This window comes from Lactuca virosa, chromosome 2 (assembly GCF_052849685.1).
Source record: "Lactuca virosa cultivar CGN04683 chromosome 2, Lactuca_virosa_CGN04683_v6, whole genome shotgun sequence".
Classification (NCBI taxonomy): Eukaryota; Viridiplantae; Streptophyta; class Magnoliopsida; order Asterales; family Asteraceae; genus Lactuca; species Lactuca virosa.
The window spans coordinates 232,804,530-232,824,032 of NC_136427.1; the positions used below are offsets into that span (position 1 = coordinate 232,804,530).

The 19,503-nt window shown below is 37.2% G+C and overlaps 3 protein-coding genes across 5 annotated transcripts; all 3 read left to right on the forward strand.

Moving 5' to 3' along the window:
- The first annotated feature begins 9,553 nt into the window (after positions 1-9,553).
- On the forward strand, positions 9,554-12,134 carry LOC145160448 (membrane-anchored ubiquitin-fold protein 2-like). Of its 2 annotated transcripts, XM_079079638.1 has the most exons (5): positions 9,556-9,880; positions 10,202-10,514; positions 10,750-10,914; positions 11,605-11,689; positions 11,790-12,134. In XM_079079638.1, exons 2-4 carry the CDS (start codon positions 10,379-10,381, stop codon positions 11,658-11,660), a joined length of 357 nt encoding a protein of 118 aa, XP_078935764.1. In that variant the 5' UTR covers positions 9,556-9,880; positions 10,202-10,378; the 3' UTR covers positions 11,661-11,689; positions 11,790-12,134. The 2 variants fall into 2 exon arrangements, with proteins under 2 accessions (XP_078935766.1, XP_078935764.1); XM_079079640.1 differs by lacking the exon at positions 11,605-11,689 and having other exon boundaries at positions 9,554-9,880.
- Positions 12,135-12,920: 786 nt separating this feature from the next.
- On the forward strand, positions 12,921-14,984 carry LOC145160445 (lysine-tRNA ligase). The gene is made up of 6 exons (XM_079079635.1): positions 12,921-13,305; positions 13,396-13,545; positions 13,629-13,887; positions 13,987-14,205; positions 14,304-14,446; positions 14,542-14,984. Exons 1-6 carry the CDS (start codon positions 13,012-13,014, stop codon positions 14,842-14,844), a joined length of 1,368 nt encoding a protein of 455 aa, XP_078935761.1. The 5' UTR covers positions 12,921-13,011; the 3' UTR covers positions 14,845-14,984.
- Positions 14,985-15,127: 143 nt separating this feature from the next.
- LOC145160447 (uncharacterized) lies at positions 15,128-18,848 on the forward strand. 2 transcript variants are annotated; one of them, XM_079079636.1, is made up of 2 exons: positions 15,128-15,307; positions 17,315-18,848. In XM_079079636.1, the coding sequence occupies exon 2, from the start codon at positions 17,345-17,347 to the stop codon at positions 18,692-18,694; it is 1,350 nt and encodes a 449-aa protein (XP_078935762.1). In that variant the 5' UTR covers positions 15,128-15,307; positions 17,315-17,344; the 3' UTR covers positions 18,695-18,848. The 2 variants fall into 2 exon arrangements, with proteins under 2 accessions (XP_078935762.1, XP_078935763.1); XM_079079637.1 differs by having other exon boundaries at positions 15,158-15,240.
- The last annotated feature ends 655 nt before the right edge of the window (positions 18,849-19,503 follow it).

The window sequence follows — 19,503 nt, forward strand, 5'->3', positions numbered from 1 at the left end:
CAGTCCTTCACTCCCAAGCGAAGCTGGTTCAGCGCGAACCGAACCCTCAGATGCTCCGGACATGAATACGTATAGAAGCATCCCTCAATATCAGAAATCCATCTCATCACAGCGATCGGATCTTGCGTCCCGTCAAACTCTGGTGGCTTCGTGTTGCTGAATTCTCGAAACAACAACGAGTCACCTCCCTGAGGCCTGGCAGCAGCCACAACTGCAGTAGCTGCAACAGCCGCAGCCTCAGTCACCGCTGCGTACCGCTCATCAAAAGTCTCAATCAATGTGGTCTTGATAGACCTAAACATCTCCGGAATCTCGGCTCGAATCGCCGCTGCCACCTCATCGTGGATCATCTGACGAAGCTCCTCGTCACTCACGTCGCTCGTCTCAGGTCTGTGGCGTGTCCCAACCATGATGTCTCTGAAATACAACATAATAATATCAGAGACTTGCTCGAGCATACTCATACTCGATAACTCAACCCTACTTGTTCCCTAGTACCCTAAGGATTCTTACTTAGAGTGTGCGCTGCTCCGGTGTCTTCAGTAGTATGGGCCCTATACTACCGTCCACACCGCATCAACATTCACCCCAAGTCCTCCTCCTTGGATCCCAGATCACAAGTACTCTACATCTCGCTAACATAGGCTACCCCTCGGTAAACCTCTCATGGCTCCTCACTGCTACCTACTCGCTCTCAAGCATCTCATAGCAGTAGAAATCTTCCTAGGCTAAGGCATCACAAATCAGGCCACTTTAGTCCTAATATGAGTACCTAGCCTACTCTAGCATGCATAGCATATCACATAATATCTCGTAACACATAATGTAAGGGTATTTTGGGAAATCACCGTTCGGGCGCTGACTGATCGTACACACTGCTCCGTTCTGCCTTTTTCAAAATCTTTTACTCTCTTAGAAAAAAAAATTATTTTATGAAAAACTTTCTCAAATCCTCAGTTTGAGTTCAGATACGTCCAAAGGTGCACCAGAATCCCTCAAACCAAGGCTCTGATACCAACTTGTAACGACGTAAATTTTCAAAACAAATTTTCATTTTTAAATCATCAAAACAATATCAAACAAACTGTATCCAATGTCATTATAACAAACAAATCCCAGAATCTCAAAACATAGTCTCTATGAGTGTGTACGGATCATGCCGGCGCCTTCCCGCGATCCTCGCTAGTACCTGAAACACATAACACAGCAACTGTAAGCATAAATGCTTAGTGAGTTCCCCAAAATACCACATACAACACATACGCCTTTCCAGGCCATAACTCTGTGGGATCTTCTGATCCAAATGTCTCAGGGGACTTCCGTCTCGAATCCCGGTAGACCTTTCGGTCCTACCCGTATCGACCTTCCGGTCCGTAACCTCTTGACCTTCCGGTCCATATCATCTTGACCTTCCGGTCCTTATCATACATAACATACATAACACATACATATCACATAACAACATACAGCTCATACATCTCATAACATATAAGACCTTCCGGTCACACATAGGTACCCTTCCAGGTACAGTATAGTGAGAAGACTCACCTCAATGAAGTCGGATAAACTCTCGTGCTCAACGTCCCGACCTAGCCTCCTCCTATCATTCAAATAACATCCACGATCAATATTCTCTCCTAGTCTCATCTCTAAAGATTGGGTAGAAGGCCATTCTACCCCTCTCTGAACTCTCTTGAATCGGTCTTAACCAGAACCCTAAGGTCAACGAAAGTCAACGGTCAAACTTTGACCCGACTCGTCGAGTGCACAAGGGCCACTCGGCGAGTCCATGTGGGTCCTCTGAATCCTTCTAGCCTCTCTTGGCTCGTCGAGTCATCCTTCCACTCGACGGGTTCCTCCTGTCACGAATTGCGGGGCAACCCGACTCGACTCGTCGAGTCCACTTATGAACTCGGCGAGTTGCTTCCATGTTTATACTCAAATGACCTTCTAAGGTCAGATCTGCTTCTCTAATCTATAGATCTGACCTTCCCAAGCTTGATAATCACGTAAAGGTCGAATCTTGGTACACATGCAACACACCCAAAGCTTCTTTTGGTGAAATAACCTCTAAAATGGCCTCCTAGGCTCATAACTCAAAAGGTATGGCATAAAGCAGAGTGGTAAGGACTCTCTGGACCTCTTAAGGTCTAGATCTATGAACCAACTCGCCTTGGGACCTCACATACTCAAGATTCAACTAAAAGAGGCATAAAGAAAACCCTAGATTTCACTAGAATCATAATAAACACGAGAATGGCACAGATTGTTACCTCCAACAGCTTCCTCTGATCAAATAGAAGTGGATCCAAGCTCCTCAACCCGCCTAGCTTGTTCTACCTCCTTCCTTCTTGCTAAAACACACAAGAAATGGTGAATTAGCCTTCCTCTTGCACCACAAATGATCTCTCTGCTCTCTAGGGTTTCTCAGGGGTGAAGTGGCCGCAAATGGAGGCCATAAAGGCCTTTAAATAGGGCACATACCCCGAGAATTAGGGTTTCAATTTACAGCGCGGGCTCGTCGAGTCCACCCTTTCCGACTCGTCGAGTCCGTTCATTAATCCAGTCAGCAATCGCGGTCCTACTCGACGAGTCTACGCCTCAACTCGTCGAGTCCCTCTCTTTTACTCATAAATAAATGATTAAACATAATACCTGGAAATCCGGATGTTACAAGTTGTGTTGTTTTGGGAAGAGTTACTTATGGTGCACTAGTTTGGTAGGCACCGGTCGTCTGCAGATTATTCATTGGAACGAAAGAAGGACTGGGAATCCTTCAATTTTTATGTGCCAAGCGGACTTAGTGGAATCTATGTGGGGGAGAATCGTGCAGGTATTCAGAACAGGGGCAGGCATGAGACTGAGATGAGTTTCTCATCCCCATCGAGGAAAATGGCGGCCCAAGTGGCTATTTGGTTTGAGGGTTGTGTGAGTTTGGGAGTCAAGTAAAACTCCCAGCGTGTGAATCGCGTTTTCTTGGGAGCTTGATAGCATAATTTGGAGAAGCAGGGTGGGGCTCTAGTTATGAATCGAGTTCAGTTCAGGTGTTCGGTCGAGTGCGTGCTCGACTCTATATGCGTTCGAATTGATAGATTAGGGGTAAGGCATTAGGCTGCGGTAGGATAGTGTTGGATATTTTGTAAGTCTGCGAGTGTAGCCGTAGCATTCACAAGGTTGTTGGATAGTTTTGGAAGTGTTGTAAGTCTGCGGGTGTAGCCGTAGCATTCACGAGGTTGTTGGATAGTGTTGGAAGTCTGCGGGTGTAGTCATAACATTCACAAGGTTGTTGGATAGTGTTGGAAGTGTTGTAAGTCTGCGGGTGTAGCCGTAGCATTCATAGATTCGTTCAAATGGCTTAGGCCAGGGAGGGCCAGTTCACAAGGTTGTGAGTAGGTCACAACACAATTGGATTTGGGAAGCGGCAGGTCGTTGGAGACCAGGAGTGATGTAAGGCTACAGCAGTTCTGGTAGCATTCATCTTTGTATTAGGTTTGGTGGAAACGGGTAGTTGGATGGCGTGATCGGGAGAGTCAATAGGAATTGTGGAGCCATGAGTGGCAATGTGGATAGAGTAGTTTCCGATAGCCGAAGTTTCTTCGGAAGTTGCTGGGAGTGACTGAGAGATTGAGCTTGGGTTCAGTAACCGGTGGGAGTCCGGTAACCCAGATGATGGCAGACCAGTTGGGACCAGGATGGTCCCGGTTCATCCGGAAAGTGGATAAGAGACAGCAGGATCTTCGGACAGATAGTGATAAGAAAATTCTGGGGTGGAGCAGCTAGTTGACCGAGAGGTGCTAAGTCAATCACAGCTGGATTAAATAATCTCAGAGTAAAGTGTTTGACTCTGTTGTGCAGCTCTCATATGAGTCTAACCGTTGCAGGGATGAATCTTCTACTTGAAGGATTATCTGATTTTCACGTTGAGTTGAGTGTTCAACATCTGGACATAGTAAGTGGAAGCATTCAGTGGGTAACAGTGAAGTGACCGACATTGGGAGTGACTGGAGACTTAGTTACAGCAAAGGATCTGTCATTCACAGAGATAGGAAAGATTGTTGTTTATGTTCAGTTTCCTTGGGAGGGCCGTAGACTGCACAGAGAAAAGAGGTGAACCCCTTGGATGTCAAGTGAAAGTACTCGGAGAGTACCAGAAGGATTGTCGATTGGGTAAGAGCGATGTACTCAAGGTTATAGTAATTGGACTGTTCTCAGGATGATACCTTTGAGGATTAGCATATCACTCAGGAGGGCAGGGCGGAAGGCCAATAGAAGCGGTCCTTCGAGGACTGGACCGAGCAGGCAAAATATGCATCGTATATGAATGCTGTAAGAGGTTGCGGGGTAGTTGGCCGTAGCGGACTTCGAGGACGAAGTCTAGTTTAAGTGGGGGAGAGTTGTAACACCCGGAATCCAGAAGGCCAAGAAAGGAAAGAAAAACCCTAACTATTAAGGCTACTCGTCGAGCCTAGGGAGGAACTCGGCGAGTAGGAGCGAACTTTAGGGCATAGATTAAGTGACCTACTCGACGAGTTGGGGAACCAACTCGGCGAGTTGGTCAGGGTTTAGGAAACCCTAAATTTGGGACTTAGTACCCTATTTAAACATCCTATTCTCCTCCTTTGGGTTCCATTCCCAGCCCCCATTGCCCATAACATAAGCCACGAAACCCTAGAGTTCTTATTGAGTGTGTGAGCCATTTTTGAGTGAGTTGAGGTGCTCTTGGAGACTAGATGAAGAAGAAGGAGTTTGAAGTTTCAAGGAGAAGTTTGTAGATCCAGCAACACCATCTCATTTCCATCATTCTCTGGTAATCAAGTCTTCATCTTAGCGTATAGTTTCTTAGATCTATTTATGTCCATTTCACGAGAGTTTTGGTCCATGGAGCTTGATCTATGGGACAAGGACGTCCCAAGCAAGATCCTTTCAGATCTGGAATCCCTAAGGGTGGTTAAGGCATAAAAGTGCAAGCTTTATGCCATTAGAAACCCCCATGCAAGCTTTAAGGAGTTGTTATGGCCTTTTGAGCCATAAAGGGCCATGCATGGATGAAAAGGCAGAGGATTTACGTGTTTGTGAGTGTCTAATGCCTGGATCTATGTGGATGTGTTTTAGTTTGGAATATTATGGTCATTGGACAATGAATCTATGTCTTAAGGAGCTAGGGTTTGAGCTAAAACCATTAAGAAGGACTAAGAGTGGGTAAAGTTAGAAACTTTACCCTTAAGAGGTCATTTCCAGCATATGGACGAAGTTTGGGGCTCAGATCTGAAGTATAGTGGCTTAATCCATTAAGGAAGGCTTAACAGACTGAAGAACTTGCCGAGTCCATGGAAGGACTTGACGAGTTAAGATGGTAATGTCCTGATTATGTTCAGAAGGAACTCGACGAGTCCGTGAAGGGACTCGACGAGTTGGTTCGTGATTTCGTGATTATGAGTGGCATAGGAACTCGGCGAGTCAGGGGGGGTGACTCGACGAGTTGAGTCAACTCGGAGCGTTGACTTTGACCGTTGACTTTGACCTTGACTAGGTTGACCTAGTTGACTTATGAAGGCCTTTGGACAAGAGTATGTGAGGGGTGGAATGGTCTTCTACCCCAGTGAGGACTTATGATTAAGTTATAAGAATCTCGGACTTATCTAAGTTGTATGATAATCGGTAGCTCGGGGAGTCGAGAGATCAGCAGATCAGGGATCTACCAGCTAGCAGCGAGGGGTTTATTCGCGGGATTTGGCAGTCAGCTTGAGAGGTGAGTCTCCTCATCATACCAATGGGTGTAAGGCACCAAGGCCGGCCCATTTTATGATATGTGGTACACTAGCTGAGGTTGTATTATGTGACATGTTAGCTGGTTATGTGCTAGGAAGTATACTAGTGGTATATGTGGTATGTTTGTATGGAAGACCGTGGGAGAGCCCATGGCACCTGGATGTAAGACCATGTGGAGAGCCCATGACTTTCCTACTATGTTGTAGTGTTAATGTAGATTCACTACTGATATGTCTGGTATGCATGTATAAGTGGTATGCTAGTAATTATGTGGTATGCTAGTTTTCTTTGTGATACTTGCATGGAAGACCATGGGAGAGCCCATGACACCTGGATGTAAGACCATGTGGTGAGCTCATGGCTTTCCTATCAAAGACCATGGGAGAGCCCATGATACTTAGGTGTAAGACCATGTGGAGAGCCCATGGCATCCTGGAGTAAGACCGTGGGGACGAGCCCACGACATCCGTATATGCTTATATGCATGGCTATGTGATTGATATGGATATGTGATTGATATGATTTATGTACCTTTTATAGCTAATATGGATTATGTGATTATGTGCACTGTGTGGGGTATGCTCTGGGGAACTCACTAAGCTTCGTGCTTACAGTTTTGTTTATTGTTTCAGGTATCATCGGTTTGGAAAGGAAGGGCTCAGATTGATCGCAGTGCACACACCCATGTTTTCCGCATTGAATGATTTTGGGATGAAATCTGATAAATGTTTTAATTAACGATGTTTTGGATGTTTGGAATAAATGATATCTATGTTTTGACTATATTAAAAATGAAATACCCTTGAATTTTTGGGTCGTTACATACAAAGGTCTAGAAGAGTGCCAAGGTGAAGAATGGGGACTTACTTGCTTGATCTTTGCTTCATTCCTCCCCCTTCTTCCTTCTTTAGCTTCAACAAGCACCAAACTAGCTCAAAAATGGAGGAAGATGATTAGGGTTTGCAACGAACGATTTGGGGGAATGGAGGCTGATGTGAGGGAGGCTATGAGGGGGTTAATGATCCTTAAATAGGGCTCAACTCTTAAAGTTTAAGGTTTTCTCCATCAGTCACCACCATGTCGTGGTTCAACACCACTATGTCGTGGTGGTCCATTAAACTCCGCGGCCCAAAGGCTTATCGACACGTCGTGGTGAGGCTTCACCACGCCGTGGCCAAAAATGAATCATGCACAATTTGGGAATAATTTCATACCTGGAATCGAGTGTTACACTAGAAGCCGACATACCCCTTTTATTCATTCTTTTGGAGGATTTGACTCCAAAACACGGGTCATACTAGTCTCCCTGCTGTATGTGCCTAAGATATTAATATACTTTATTAAAACCTATTTCCACCCTCTTTTATCATCCCAACGCCAAATCACGATTGTGTTTTCCAAATTTGTCTTATCTTGTGCATTTTAGGTAATGTACTTCCAAACTCAATTCTATTCCAACCCCCAAACTTCCAACAACCATATTTTTCTCATACGAGCTCTGTTTTAGCCGAGTCTTTCACTTATGTGCTCTACATTATCGTGGATACATTTAAAGATCAAGAATTAATCATTTAGACATCATTAGGTTTTGTTTTCATAGTCTCAAACATTGGCTACTGGCTAACAACTTAACAATACTGAGGGTTTCTTTCTTTTTGACTTAATGGACTTACTGTTTAGAAAAGTTAATAAGTTTAGCTATATAAGACCTTTTCTTTTTTACTTAATGTTAACAAATTATCTTAGTGGATTAAGTTGGAAAATAAATGTCCTTAACATTAAGTGGTAATCTTATATTTGTTTTTCTAAAATTACCCTCCACACCACTCATGATTTCCTCAAAATTAAAAAGGTATGCCCATGATTTTAGAATATTTTTTATTACTCATAAATTAATCTATTTTTATAGACCATGTTCGTGATTTTCTGTTTCAAAACAAAATAATAACGATATAAAAAACCCCTTCAAGACTACATTTACTAAAAAGAGAATAAAAAACAACATGCTTAGTGTATGTCTTTTAATAATTGTCAATGTAAGTTCCAGTTCTATAAGGATATTAATTCATTGCGACGATGAACATTTTTTAAATATACGCCTAATTTTTTTCATAAAACTATTAATTTAGTATAATGAATATGTTAGAATTATTCTTATTAGAATGTATTAGTTAAGTATCACATTATTTTTAATTTATTTAAATTTAAAAGTTATTTAATGTGATGGTATACACTTTTAATTTAGAATGGTTCTTAAATAAATGATATTTTTTTTCATATTCTATAACAAGTATTAAAAAATAGTAATTTATTATTTTAAACAGGAGGATAAAATAGTCATTATTCAGATTAGGTAAGTGCATTCAACCCAAAAAAGAAACAACATTTATATCAACAATACTTTATCAGTTCAAATATCATTAGCAATTCAGTACATTTTATAAATTCAGGAGTTAACAAAATAAAAAAAGAAACAAGGCCTAAGTCAACAATATCTTCCAAAACAATACGACCTTTCATAGTATTATTTTACCAACACATACAATAATTATTATTATACAACGAACTTTTTTTAAGGATATCTACACCCCAATTTACTGCTACAAGTTCGCAAAAGGGGTCTTACATGACATTTTTCTATTATGTGGAATCATTAGAATAAAGGATTCATGTTCTAGATCTGGAGAGTTGCCTGAGCTTTCGGCGAGGGAGGAATGGATTTGATGTAGGTTTTTAGAAATCATGTTTTGATATTTTTTTTCTAGTTGAAATAATGGATTAATCATAGAGGATTTTATGAGTTCTGATTTCTCCGATATGGGTGGTGATGGTGGTCTATGGTTTTTTCTGTGATGGCTTTGAGTCAAGGATGGTGGTGTTTTTCCGACGAAGACATGGATGTTAGGATATAAGGGAGGGAGTGTAAACGATTTTAATTAATATATTAATAATTTATTCTATTTATTAATAAAAAAATAATAAATAAGAAAGATAGAAAAATCTTAAGGGCAATATCACAATTTTAAGTTATCAGGACAAAAAAACTAAACAAATTCAAACGGTATGGCTTGTAATCAAAAGTTATGGACAAAACTCATAAATTAACCAACCATAAGGACAATTCGTGTATAATAACAAAAATATCCCTTTCAGTTCCGTCCTAATTTATATGCTCTTATCAAATATTTATACAGTAAAGATAGATTTTAATTAACTTACCGTTCTTTTAAAAGTTAAAACAAAACTTAAGAACACTTTATCGATTTATCATTCTCTATAAAATTTTCAAACAAGAACAGATATATCTATTATACAATTTGTCTTTTTAAAAGTAAATGTGTTCAATTTATCATTCTCTATAAAAATTTTAAATAAGAACAAAATATATCTATTATTCAATTTGACTTTTTAAAACAACTAGTTCATTTGTAAAACTACTGAGATATACTAGTATTATATTCGAAATACTCTGCCCCAATTTTTTATGCAAGGTATCTGAAAAACTCAATATTAATTATAAATGTTTAAGTTTCCTACTATAACAAACTTTGTTTTCTAAAAGCCTTAACATAACAATTACAGTTATTTTGCATCCTTTTTAATAATGTATGGAAATGCTGCCAAATTTTTTGTATGAACAATATTTATATCATTTTAACCGTTAAACATTTTAAAATATTATATCAAACCATTTCAAGAATGACAATATGCAACACAATGCAAGAACACAAATCTTGAATACTTTGTTTGAGTAGGAGAGTATATGTATATTTATAGGAGAAGTGGGGAAAAGAAAATACGTCGATTAAACCATAGACTTCGGAGGAGTATTCGAAGGAGAAAAGGCTGAAGAAAGTTTGGCACATTTGGCCACACAATTCCAAGACTTTCGATAACTCCCAAACACCCCCATTTTATCCTTCCATCTCCCCATCCTGCATCTCCTTTCTTTATCCTCTTCCTTTCTTCTGATTGACTTGTATTGTTTATGTTTAATCAATCATCGCACCGAGATTTTAATTCTTTAATTTGTGGGTTAAGAATCGTGCACACTTTATTCTTCACCAAATTTAACGCTCTGAGAGACAACCCAGATCAGTTCTTGAGCAAAGTAAGGGTTTTCCCTAACCTTTCAATCGTCATACATGTAGGAAAATTTCTAATCTTGTTTTTACTTGATTTATAACGATACCCACTTGAAGATTTGAGTAGATGATACGCTTCGTTGGTGGTATTTGACTTTAATTTGGATCGATTTGTCTGATCTAGTTGAAGGTTTCAGTGTTTGTTTAATTTCAATTCAATTGAAATACCCATTTATCAAAAGAATATTTGGGTGTTTAATTTCTTTGAAGCTAGAGAGATCTTGATTCTTGTATTTAGTCTGCAATCAGTAGATTTGATTGTTTCATGCTTGAAATATTATTCTCAGGGGATCTTATATCAGCTCAGAGACTATTTAATTTCAAGGATTCGAAGTTTTCAGCGTGATCACAATTAATGGTTGTCGATCAAAATCAAGACCATCACTGTGTAGCTTCTAGGGCTACATAATTGTTCCTTTGCACTCAAAATCATATAGATCTTGGGCGTTTTTAGGAATTTGGATATGTCGGGAGTTGTTCAAGATTCACTAGAGATTAAGTTTCGTTTGATTGATGGATCAGATATTGGTCCAAAAAGTTTTCCAGCAGCTGCAAGTGTTGCAACCTTGAAAGAAAGCATCCTTTCTCAATGGCCTAAAGGTTAGTCTATACTCTATACACTTATTATTATGTAATTTTGACAATATTTCTGTTACTTCTGTGAATCACTTTTGGGATTCAAAACTCAAAGGGACTTGTTTTTAGTGATACAAGAAAGGAACTTTCTCCATTGTTCTTCTAAAGCCCTTATGATCTACTTGAAAGTGTTTATTATGTTTAGAATATAAGAACTGTATTGATATTGAATGGGGATTTGTTATTTTTTATGGAACAGAAAAGGAGAATGCACCAAGAACTGTAAAAGATGTAAAGATAATTAGTGCAGGAAAAATATTGGAGAACAATAGAACAGTAGGAGAATGCAGAAGTGCTTTATGTGATGTCCCTGGTGGAATTACAACAATGCATGTTGTTATTAGTCAACCCCCACAGGAAAAAGGTTCGTCTAAATTTGTTAAAAAATATTGAATGTTAGTCTGGAAAATGATTTGTTCAATACATAAATAAAAATACAGTATGACATACATAGCCTTTTATTTCATTCCAAAATTCATATGCATGTCTAGTTTTCTTTAGAAATTTCTAACTATGACTTTCAACTTTACAACAAGTACTCCCCATCTCATTTAAATTGTGCAACACTTTATTTTTTTGTAAAGGTTTCTTTTTTTGCTTAAAGTATATCTAAAATGACTACAAAACAAGAGAATCTTGTCTTCAAGCGAGTAGCTCACTTGCTTCTAGAAAAGTTTTTAATTCCAATGTCGATTGGGCTCATTGTTGGCTTTGGGATTTGGGCCTTAGTCAACCACCTAGAGGGCCACTGTATGCCTGATTTGCATCTGACATGATGTTTTGAACAATTGATTTGAGGGGTTGTTGGAAGAATAATTTTTTTTTTTTTGTAGAAAGCAAAAGAATCTTGTCGACCCAAATCAATATTATCATTTTTTTCTTTTGTAACAATGACAATTGCCATATACATGTCTCTCTAATCCCTTTCCATAAATAGAAATCTTGCAATTTTCAAGAGATGGATGGAGAATATAAAGAACAGTTTTTTTCCCACTAGCTTACGTATCTTCTTGTTCTAACATAAGACAACCTTCTTTTTTTGGTCATTTACCAGAAAAGAAAGCGACAAGTAACCTTAAACAAAACAAATGTGCGTGTGTTATATTATGAGAATCGATCCCGGGTCAAATCGTTTACAGGTTTGTTAGTCTTCGATTCTAAAAAAATAAAAATAAGAACTATTTTTTTTTTCTTGAATCTTGTTGTTGAATTAGTGTATATATTTATAACTTGTTGCAGATAAAGATTGCTGGTATAGTTACAAATGAATGATGATACGGCAGTTGAGATCAGAATGGTTGGACAATGAAGATCTTGAATAAAAAAAAATATATCAGAAAATAAGGGAAAAAAGACACATGTGATTAATATATGTATTATACAAGTTACTGTTCAAGGTTTATATACAATTGGTGAGGCTTCCAAGTTCCTTTTTTTTTTCCGTATTTTTGTGGATTCTTGAATACTATTCTGAAACGCTCAGCCTGATTCTCTTAAGGATTGAAAATTTGTGACTAGATATGAATAAACAACAATGATTATGAATTTTTTACGTGACATTTATGAAAATCGTAGATTGGATTATTGGATTATGGTGGTTATTATGAATTTATGATTTTACAGAATCTTCCCATCGGTATATATTCCTAATCTTTTTCCAATATGGTATTTACCATGGTTCTAAAAGGCGCGCCTCAAGGCGTGCCATGGCGTGAGGCGTGGTGTAGCCGTTACGAAAACGTTCAATGCGGGTTTGTTAAGCGTGACGCCCAAATAACGTGTCAAGGCGCGCCTTATCGCGTTATGACGCGAGTTTTTTTCAGTGTCCTAGTTTGATTGAAATGCATAAACAGTTATAAAAATTTAGAACCTTGGTATTTACTATATAGTGTCCTAGTTTGATATTTATTCAATGATTGTATGTATCTTTTGACCATGTGTTTGGTTGAAATGCATAAACAGTTATAAAAATTTAATGTGGTGTAAGAGTCGTGAGGTTGAAACATGTCAGTATCACTTCCTCATGGTTTAGAACATATTTCATTCAAACTCAATTTACTGTTGGACCTCTAATTGTTTTGATTATGTTATTTCATACAAATTCTGGTAATTATTTAAACGAATTATGCAAAAACAACAAAACTTTAAGATGGTTTTTCTTTAAAAAAAAACTTTAAGATTGTTTTGTACAGTAATCGATCAAACACGTAATATAAAAAATTAAAAAATTAAAAAATCACGATTTCAATTTTTCATCATCTAATTATCACAAAATAAAAAAGACAAAAATAAGTCTGAATATCCAGGTAGGAAGATCCCAACATGGGACTATGGGAGTCCACGTGTAAGAAGCATAACCTTGAATCACACACCTTACCTTTCGAACTCTTTTTCTTTCTTCTTTGTTCTTCAACTCTCGGTTTCCGGTTACTTTTCATCAATTTCAGAAAAATTAACAGAAATGGCGGCAGCCATATCTGTTCTTTTACCTAAATCAACCACTATAGATCTTCTCAAACAATCCAATTCTAAATTCCTTAGTGGGTGTCCATTAGAGGGTTTATCTTTAAATTTCAAACCAGGTTACGCCAATAAACCTAGGGATTTGGATTTTCCCAGGTTGATAGTCTCTGCTTCCGCCGGAACCACTACTACAACCACCACCGGCGGTGGTAGTGGTAGATTTTACGTCAATTTCACTGGTTTCCCATTCCCTCTTGGCCCTTTTCTCAATAGACGCACTATCAGGACCGAGGTAAAGCCCTATTCTTTAGGGCTATGAGAAAAATTTCCGTGGGTGTGTATTTATTTACATTAAGATCTTCACCCTCCATGATTATTTCAGGCTGTAAAAGACTGCATATGGCTGTTCGAGCAAGAACAGGCATTGGGATTCAGCAGCGTCTCAACAAACATCAGAATGACTGTAATCAAACTCAAATCAGGTGGATTGTGGGTTCATGCACCAATTGCCCCAACTAAAGAATGCATTCAGGTAGCTACTTGATTCATGTCAAATTTCAACATGTTTGTTTGGATTTTTATTTTCAAACTTGTAATTCTCTTTCAATTTTCCAGTTAGTGAAGGAGTTAGGAGCCCCAGTAGAATACATTGTCCTGCCTACATTTGCTTACGAGCATAAAATATTTGTCGGCCCATTTTCCAGAAAGTTCCCAGAAGCTCAAATATGGGTGGCACCAAGACAATGGAGTTGGCCTCTGAATTTACCACTTGAATTTTTCGGGATTTTTCGTGCTAAAACATTACTGCATGAAGATCTTTCAACCCCATGGGCTTCAGAGATCGAACAAAAGATTCTTAGCTCCCCTGAAGTCGGTAATATAAACCCTAAAATCACTTAATTAAACCTTCTCATCAATTATTAGCTTCAAGATTCATCTATCATTCATCTGTTCTCGTTGTTGATTAATTCAGGAATCGGACCATACGTGGAGGTCGCATTTTATCATAAGCCTTCAAAGACACTACTTGTAACTGATGCTGTAATATTTGTACCTAAACAGCCTCCTGAGTGTATAAGCAATGATTCCTTGTTGGCTTCTGCTAAAAACGGGCTTGCTGTAAAGCTTCTTAGTAAAGGGAAAGAAGTCTCTCAAGAACCAGTCGTTGATAACTCCATGAACAGGCAAAAAGGTCTGTTTTTGGTTAAAGAAAGTAAATTACGCTTGTACCCTTTTGCCATTTTATATATTGCCATTTTATATATTGAATCAATGATCCTCTTGTTACAGGGTGGGAGAGAATGGTTCTTCAAATCTTGTTTCTTGGCCCATCAAATCTGCTAGAACCAAACGCTAGTTTCTCACAAATGTCACAGAAATTAATTGTTTCCCCCATTGTTAAAACATTAGTCTTCAGCAAAGTTCCTGAAAAGGCATGTCCACTAATTAACCATTATTAGACCTGTTTAAATTTGTCGATTTGAAAAGGAAAATGAAATCAAATCGATGATTTGTTTTTTATTTTTAGGTGAGGGATTGGATCGACAGCATCTCGAGAGATTGGAGATTTAAGAGAATCATCCCTGCACACTTTGCTGCTCCTGTAAACGCAAACAGATCCGATTTTGTAGCAGCTTTTGCGTTTCTTGATGATCTGTTAGGAGAGCGTTATGTTACACGACCTTCTCTTCAACTTCTGTTTACATCGATTATGGGAAAGGCTGCAAGTTACTTTCCTCCAGATGACATGAAAACTTTATCATCGCTCGATCAGTTTCTAGTTTCCGTTGGTGCAGTTAAGAAGACAGTTTCTGGTCGTAAACGATCATGATTAATTGGAGCAAAAAAGAAGAAAAACTATAAACAAATATATGTACACACAAGCTTTGTTTAGCATCTTGCAATTGCACATATGTCGGAATAGTATATGATTGGGTAAAGTTGAAAAGAAATCATCCTCTTGTTTTTTTTTGGGTTTTTTTTATTATTATTTTGGATTTGTGATCGAAAATAAATAATTTATTTAAATTTATATATTACTAAAAACAGGTGAAGTCCTTGGTTTCTATGCCATGTCTTTCGCCATGAAACCCGCTAAATATTGCTTTATATATGATTGTGACTATTAGGGTTCTTAATCTAAGGCATAACCCATCTATAATCAATGCCCTTTCTGTTACTCGATTTTTTTCGCTTCTCCTAAGAAAAAAGCTCAAGTAACAGAAAGGTACGTCCTATTTCGCTTTCATCTTCTTCCTAATTCTAATTAAGAAGAAAGCTTAAGTAACAGAAAGGTACATCCTATTTAGCTTTCATCTTCTTCGTGATTTTAATTCTATATCTTTTATTTCAATTGTATGTGAAGGATAAGGATCATATATACATATACATCCTACATTTTGTTTTCGATTGCTGTTTCTTCCTAAACGGAATTCCTTGATACTTTTTTTTTTCTTTTGGATTTCTGTTCAATTACACTACGTGCTTTGTGAATTCTGTTGTGTCTATGCAATTTAATGCTAATGATTATGATATATGTTTCCATGATCGAAATCATTTATTTGTGCCATTATTGATGATTAATCTGTAAACAGAAACCAGATTCCACTTAAATTCTCAACCATAAACATCAAGTTTTTGTCCATAATAGGGTTATTGAAAAAACTATTTACCATTTTAGTGTGTATTCAAAAATATTTACCATATTAGTATTAAGGAATTGATTTTTCCACTTTTACTTTTGTTTAGTCCACTGAAAATTCATGAGTTGTCAATATTGCCCCTAATTTAAAATTTTAGATATTAAAAAGAAAAGATCTCTAGCTAAAATCTTGTAAATTTCCGTTTTTGCCTCACAAATTAGTTCCCTTGAAATTATGTACGCAAATTTATTTTTTCAATCTTTTTCATTAGTTACACCATTGTTATTTTATGTTTAATTTTTTTATGAACGAAACGATCCATATTTATTTATTACTTAATTTTTATTTTATTTTTTTGCTTTTTTTATATTTTCATACCATCAACTCTATATTTTTAAGAGGTGTTAACAAATAAAACTATTACAAAATTAGTCGCTTAGTAAAAGATTACAACTTCAAACTAACGTATATAAAATCACAAATATAATATTGACCAACAAAAAATATTTTAAATTAATGCGTATCAAAAAAATTCTTCAATCGGGTATCTTCAAGTACTTTCCAACAATAAGATAGTGTTTGTTTTCGATGATGTAAATGTATTTGGTCTTTTTAAATGCAGGTGAAATAAAATATGGTACAAAAGTTTTTTTTTTTTTTTTGTTTTTGTTTTTTTCCATTTCTTTAGTCTTCATAGACAAATGTTTGTTTTTTAAAGTCTTTATAAAAAAAACTCGACGAAGTTGGTAGAGGCGGCGGAAATGGTGGTGGATGCGGCACAAGTAGTGGTGGTGGTGGCGGAGGTAGGGGGTAGGGGTGGTGTGGGAGAAGGTGCAGGTGGAGGTGGTGACAAAGGTGGAAGCTGTGACAACAATGACAGGGATGGTGGTGGTGGCAACCGTGGTGGTGATAGCGGTGATGACTTCATTCGTAGGGGAAGAAGCAATATCACAAAGAGTTATAACTTTAAAAAAAAAAAAACTTTAAAAATCAAGAGCTATTTTTTGTTTTATTTGAAAAAGATGTCAAAAAACTCTTTTATGTCTGATGTCTTCTGAAAAATAAATATTTTTTTTCTCAAATGTCTTTCCGCCAGTAGACATAAGAGGTTAAAAAGATTTTTTTTTTATTAAAAATTAAACAACACCTAAGTAATCTTTTATATGTCATTATGTTTAATTTATGATGACTAAAATTTGATGATCAAAGGTTTGTGTAAGAAAAATGGATATTTAAAATAAAAAAACAGAAAAAAAAAGATAAAAAAACTGCTATTTTGAAAAAAAACAATAAAAAAAAACTGAAATAAAAACTATTGTTTAAAAAAAATAAGAAAAAAATAAAAAGTTGAAATAAAGGGGAAAGGAAGAAATAATCGCATATTTAAACTAAAAAAACAATAAGAAAAATTGAAAAGTAAACAAATATGACTAAAATGGTAAATATTTTTGAAATTACACTAAAATTAGTTTTTTCAATCACCTGACAAAAACTCCATAAACATCAATCACCTTTTCCAAAACAGTAAAAATTGACTTATATTTCAAATTAATGTTCATAAACATGTACAGAGAAAGGTAGCTGGTAGCAATATTATGCTTTTGATGTGCATCATCTTTTTATCACATTGGTGACATGCATGTTCTTGTGTGGTGTCAGGTTTAACTTTTAAGCTTTCTTCTTATTGTAATGGCTACCCGAGTAGATGAAAATGCTGTTGGGGGTGCTCAGGGAGGCAAACCACCCCGAAGATACATCATATCATCAACCACTCAAAAAACTATCATAGAAGAATACCGAGTCAACCCTCGTTATCTCAAACCTTCAACTGGTTCTTGTCATGATTCCTGTAAAAATGCTACAGATGAATGGATGGAATACAAAAATACAAGAAATTTGGGTCCAAAAAGAATATACGCTATGACAACTTCTCGTTATCTCACACCCTCAACTGGTTCTTGTCATGATTTGTGTAAACATGGTAAGAAAGATGAAAAGATGGAATTAAGAACTACAAGAACATTGGCTTCAAGAAAAAGATCAGTCACTAAGAATAATGGAGTCAAAAGGACTGTAGTTTCTGTCGAGAGAAAGAAGATAACAGAAATAAAACCTAAATCTTCTCGAGCTCCCAAAATTCGTGCTCCTGCTGTACCTGTTAAAGCCGTCAAGCTCCATAACTCGCTACCTTCTAAAAAAGTTATTAAGCCAATTTCAGCGAACCATTCTTCATCTACCCTTAAAAATAAAAAAGCTACTAAGATTAGCCCCAAAAAGAGCAATAAACATGCGTCTCCTCGAAAGGATCAAACTGTGATAACAAAAACGCAGCTCAGGCTGATGATTGCAGATAAGATGCAGGAAATGATCTTACAAGAAGCTGAGGCTGCAGAAATGGGCGTTGAAGAAGAAACGATCGAGTCTCCTGAAACCCTAACTACAACAGAATCAACCGTCCTTCAAAATTCCGAAGAGGTTTTGGATGAAGAACAGGTTGAAAACTCAGAGTCATCATCTGGAAACGGTGAATCTTCTTCCAACGAACAGGTTGAAAACTCAGAGTCTGTGGATGATGAAGTTTGTGATGAAGAACTTCTGCTAGAAGAAGAGTTTGAATACGATGAAGAAGGTTATATCTTGGAAGAAGAAGAAGGAGATGATGACGATGATTATGATGATGATGAGAAGAAAGCAAGAAGATATAGGGTGGTGAGATCCGAAGGAAAAGATGGTCATCGGGGTGTGAAGTTCAGGAGAGGGAAAGTGTTGGAAGTCGACGGGGATGATGGTTTTCGGAGGCTGAAATTTAAGGCGGGAACGGTGGTGGAGAGCGATGAAGAGGAAGAATCGGAGAAAGTGAATTTGAAGCACCAAGAAGTGGGGAGGAAAGAAGCGCAGGAGTTGCTTAATAGTGTGATAGAGGAAACAGCGAGTAAGCTTGTGGAGGACATGAAGACGAAGGTGGGGGCGTTGGTGGGTGCTTTTGAAACTGTGATATCTCGTCAAGATGAGGCACCTGCAACTCCCTCTGAGAAATGAGGAACGACAATGAAAACAATCTGAATCTGTGTGGGAGATTTGAATTAAAATCATTATATAGGGTGGCTGTTGTTGTTTTATTTGTAAAAGGGAAGAAATGTTTAAGAAAGGTGTAGAAATTGCGGTAAAATGCAAAGTGGAAATTTTTTTCTTATTCTTTGTTGGGCACCCTTCTTTTTTGAACAAAAATCTCCAACTAATTTTCCATATAATTATATATTTAAGTTTTTCACTAAAACTCAATATTTTAAAAACCGGTTTGAACCGGCCGGTCAAACCGGTTGGACCGGGAACCGAAAAAGGGAGCGATTCAACTATCACCGGTTTTACGTCGATTTCTGAACCGGATTGAACCGGCCGGTTTTTAGAAAAACCCGGTTGAACCGGTCAAAATTAACCGGTTGAACCGGTTAAACTAAATAAAAACATAAGGAAAAGAACCATTTGCATAATAAACTTTGGTGTTTTTTTTCAAATCTATCTACTTTTCTCTAAATAAAAACATATAATAAATGTTATAAAGTTTTTTGATATGTTTGTATTCATCTAAAACTATATTTTGTTTCGGTATTATACTTTATTTTCTTTTTGACGTATATGGATTGATACAAAACATTAAAACTTATGGTTATGTGTTGTTTTAATGTATTTTAAGTGATCTACAACTTATTTTTATGTATATTTTTAATGTTTGAACTTGTAAACGTCAAATTCATGATTTATATATGTATGTATGTATAAAAAAATAGGAAAAAATAGGAAAATTATAGAAACCGGTTGACCCGGCGGTCGAACCGGGAACCGGTCAC

Bases quoted from the DNA above. Each gene is read 5' to 3' on its own strand.
- LOC145160445 (XM_079079635.1), top strand. From the start codon at position 13,012: ATGGCGGCAGCCATATCTGTTCTTTTACCTAAATCAACCACTATAGAT. The intron at 13,306-13,395 runs GTAAAGCCCTAT...TGATTATTTCAG, and splicing joins GACGCACTATCAGGACCGAG to GCTGTAAAAGACTGCATATG. The intron at 14,447-14,541 runs GCATGTCCACTA...TTTTATTTTTAG, and splicing joins TCAGCAAAGTTCCTGAAAAG to GTGAGGGATTGGATCGACAG.
- LOC145160447 (XM_079079636.1), top strand. From the start codon at position 17,345: ATGGCTACCCGAGTAGATGAAAATGCTGTTGGGGGTGCTCAGGGAGGC.
- LOC145160448 (XM_079079638.1), top strand. From the start codon at position 10,379: ATGTCGGGAGTTGTTCAAGATTCACTAGAGATTAAGTTTCGTTTGATT. The intron at 10,515-10,749 runs GTTAGTCTATAC...TTTATGGAACAG, and splicing joins CCTTTCTCAATGGCCTAAAG to AAAAGGAGAATGCACCAAGA. The intron at 10,915-11,604 runs GTTCGTCTAAAT...GTCATTTACCAG, and splicing joins TCAACCCCCACAGGAAAAAG to AAAAGAAAGCGACAAGTAAC.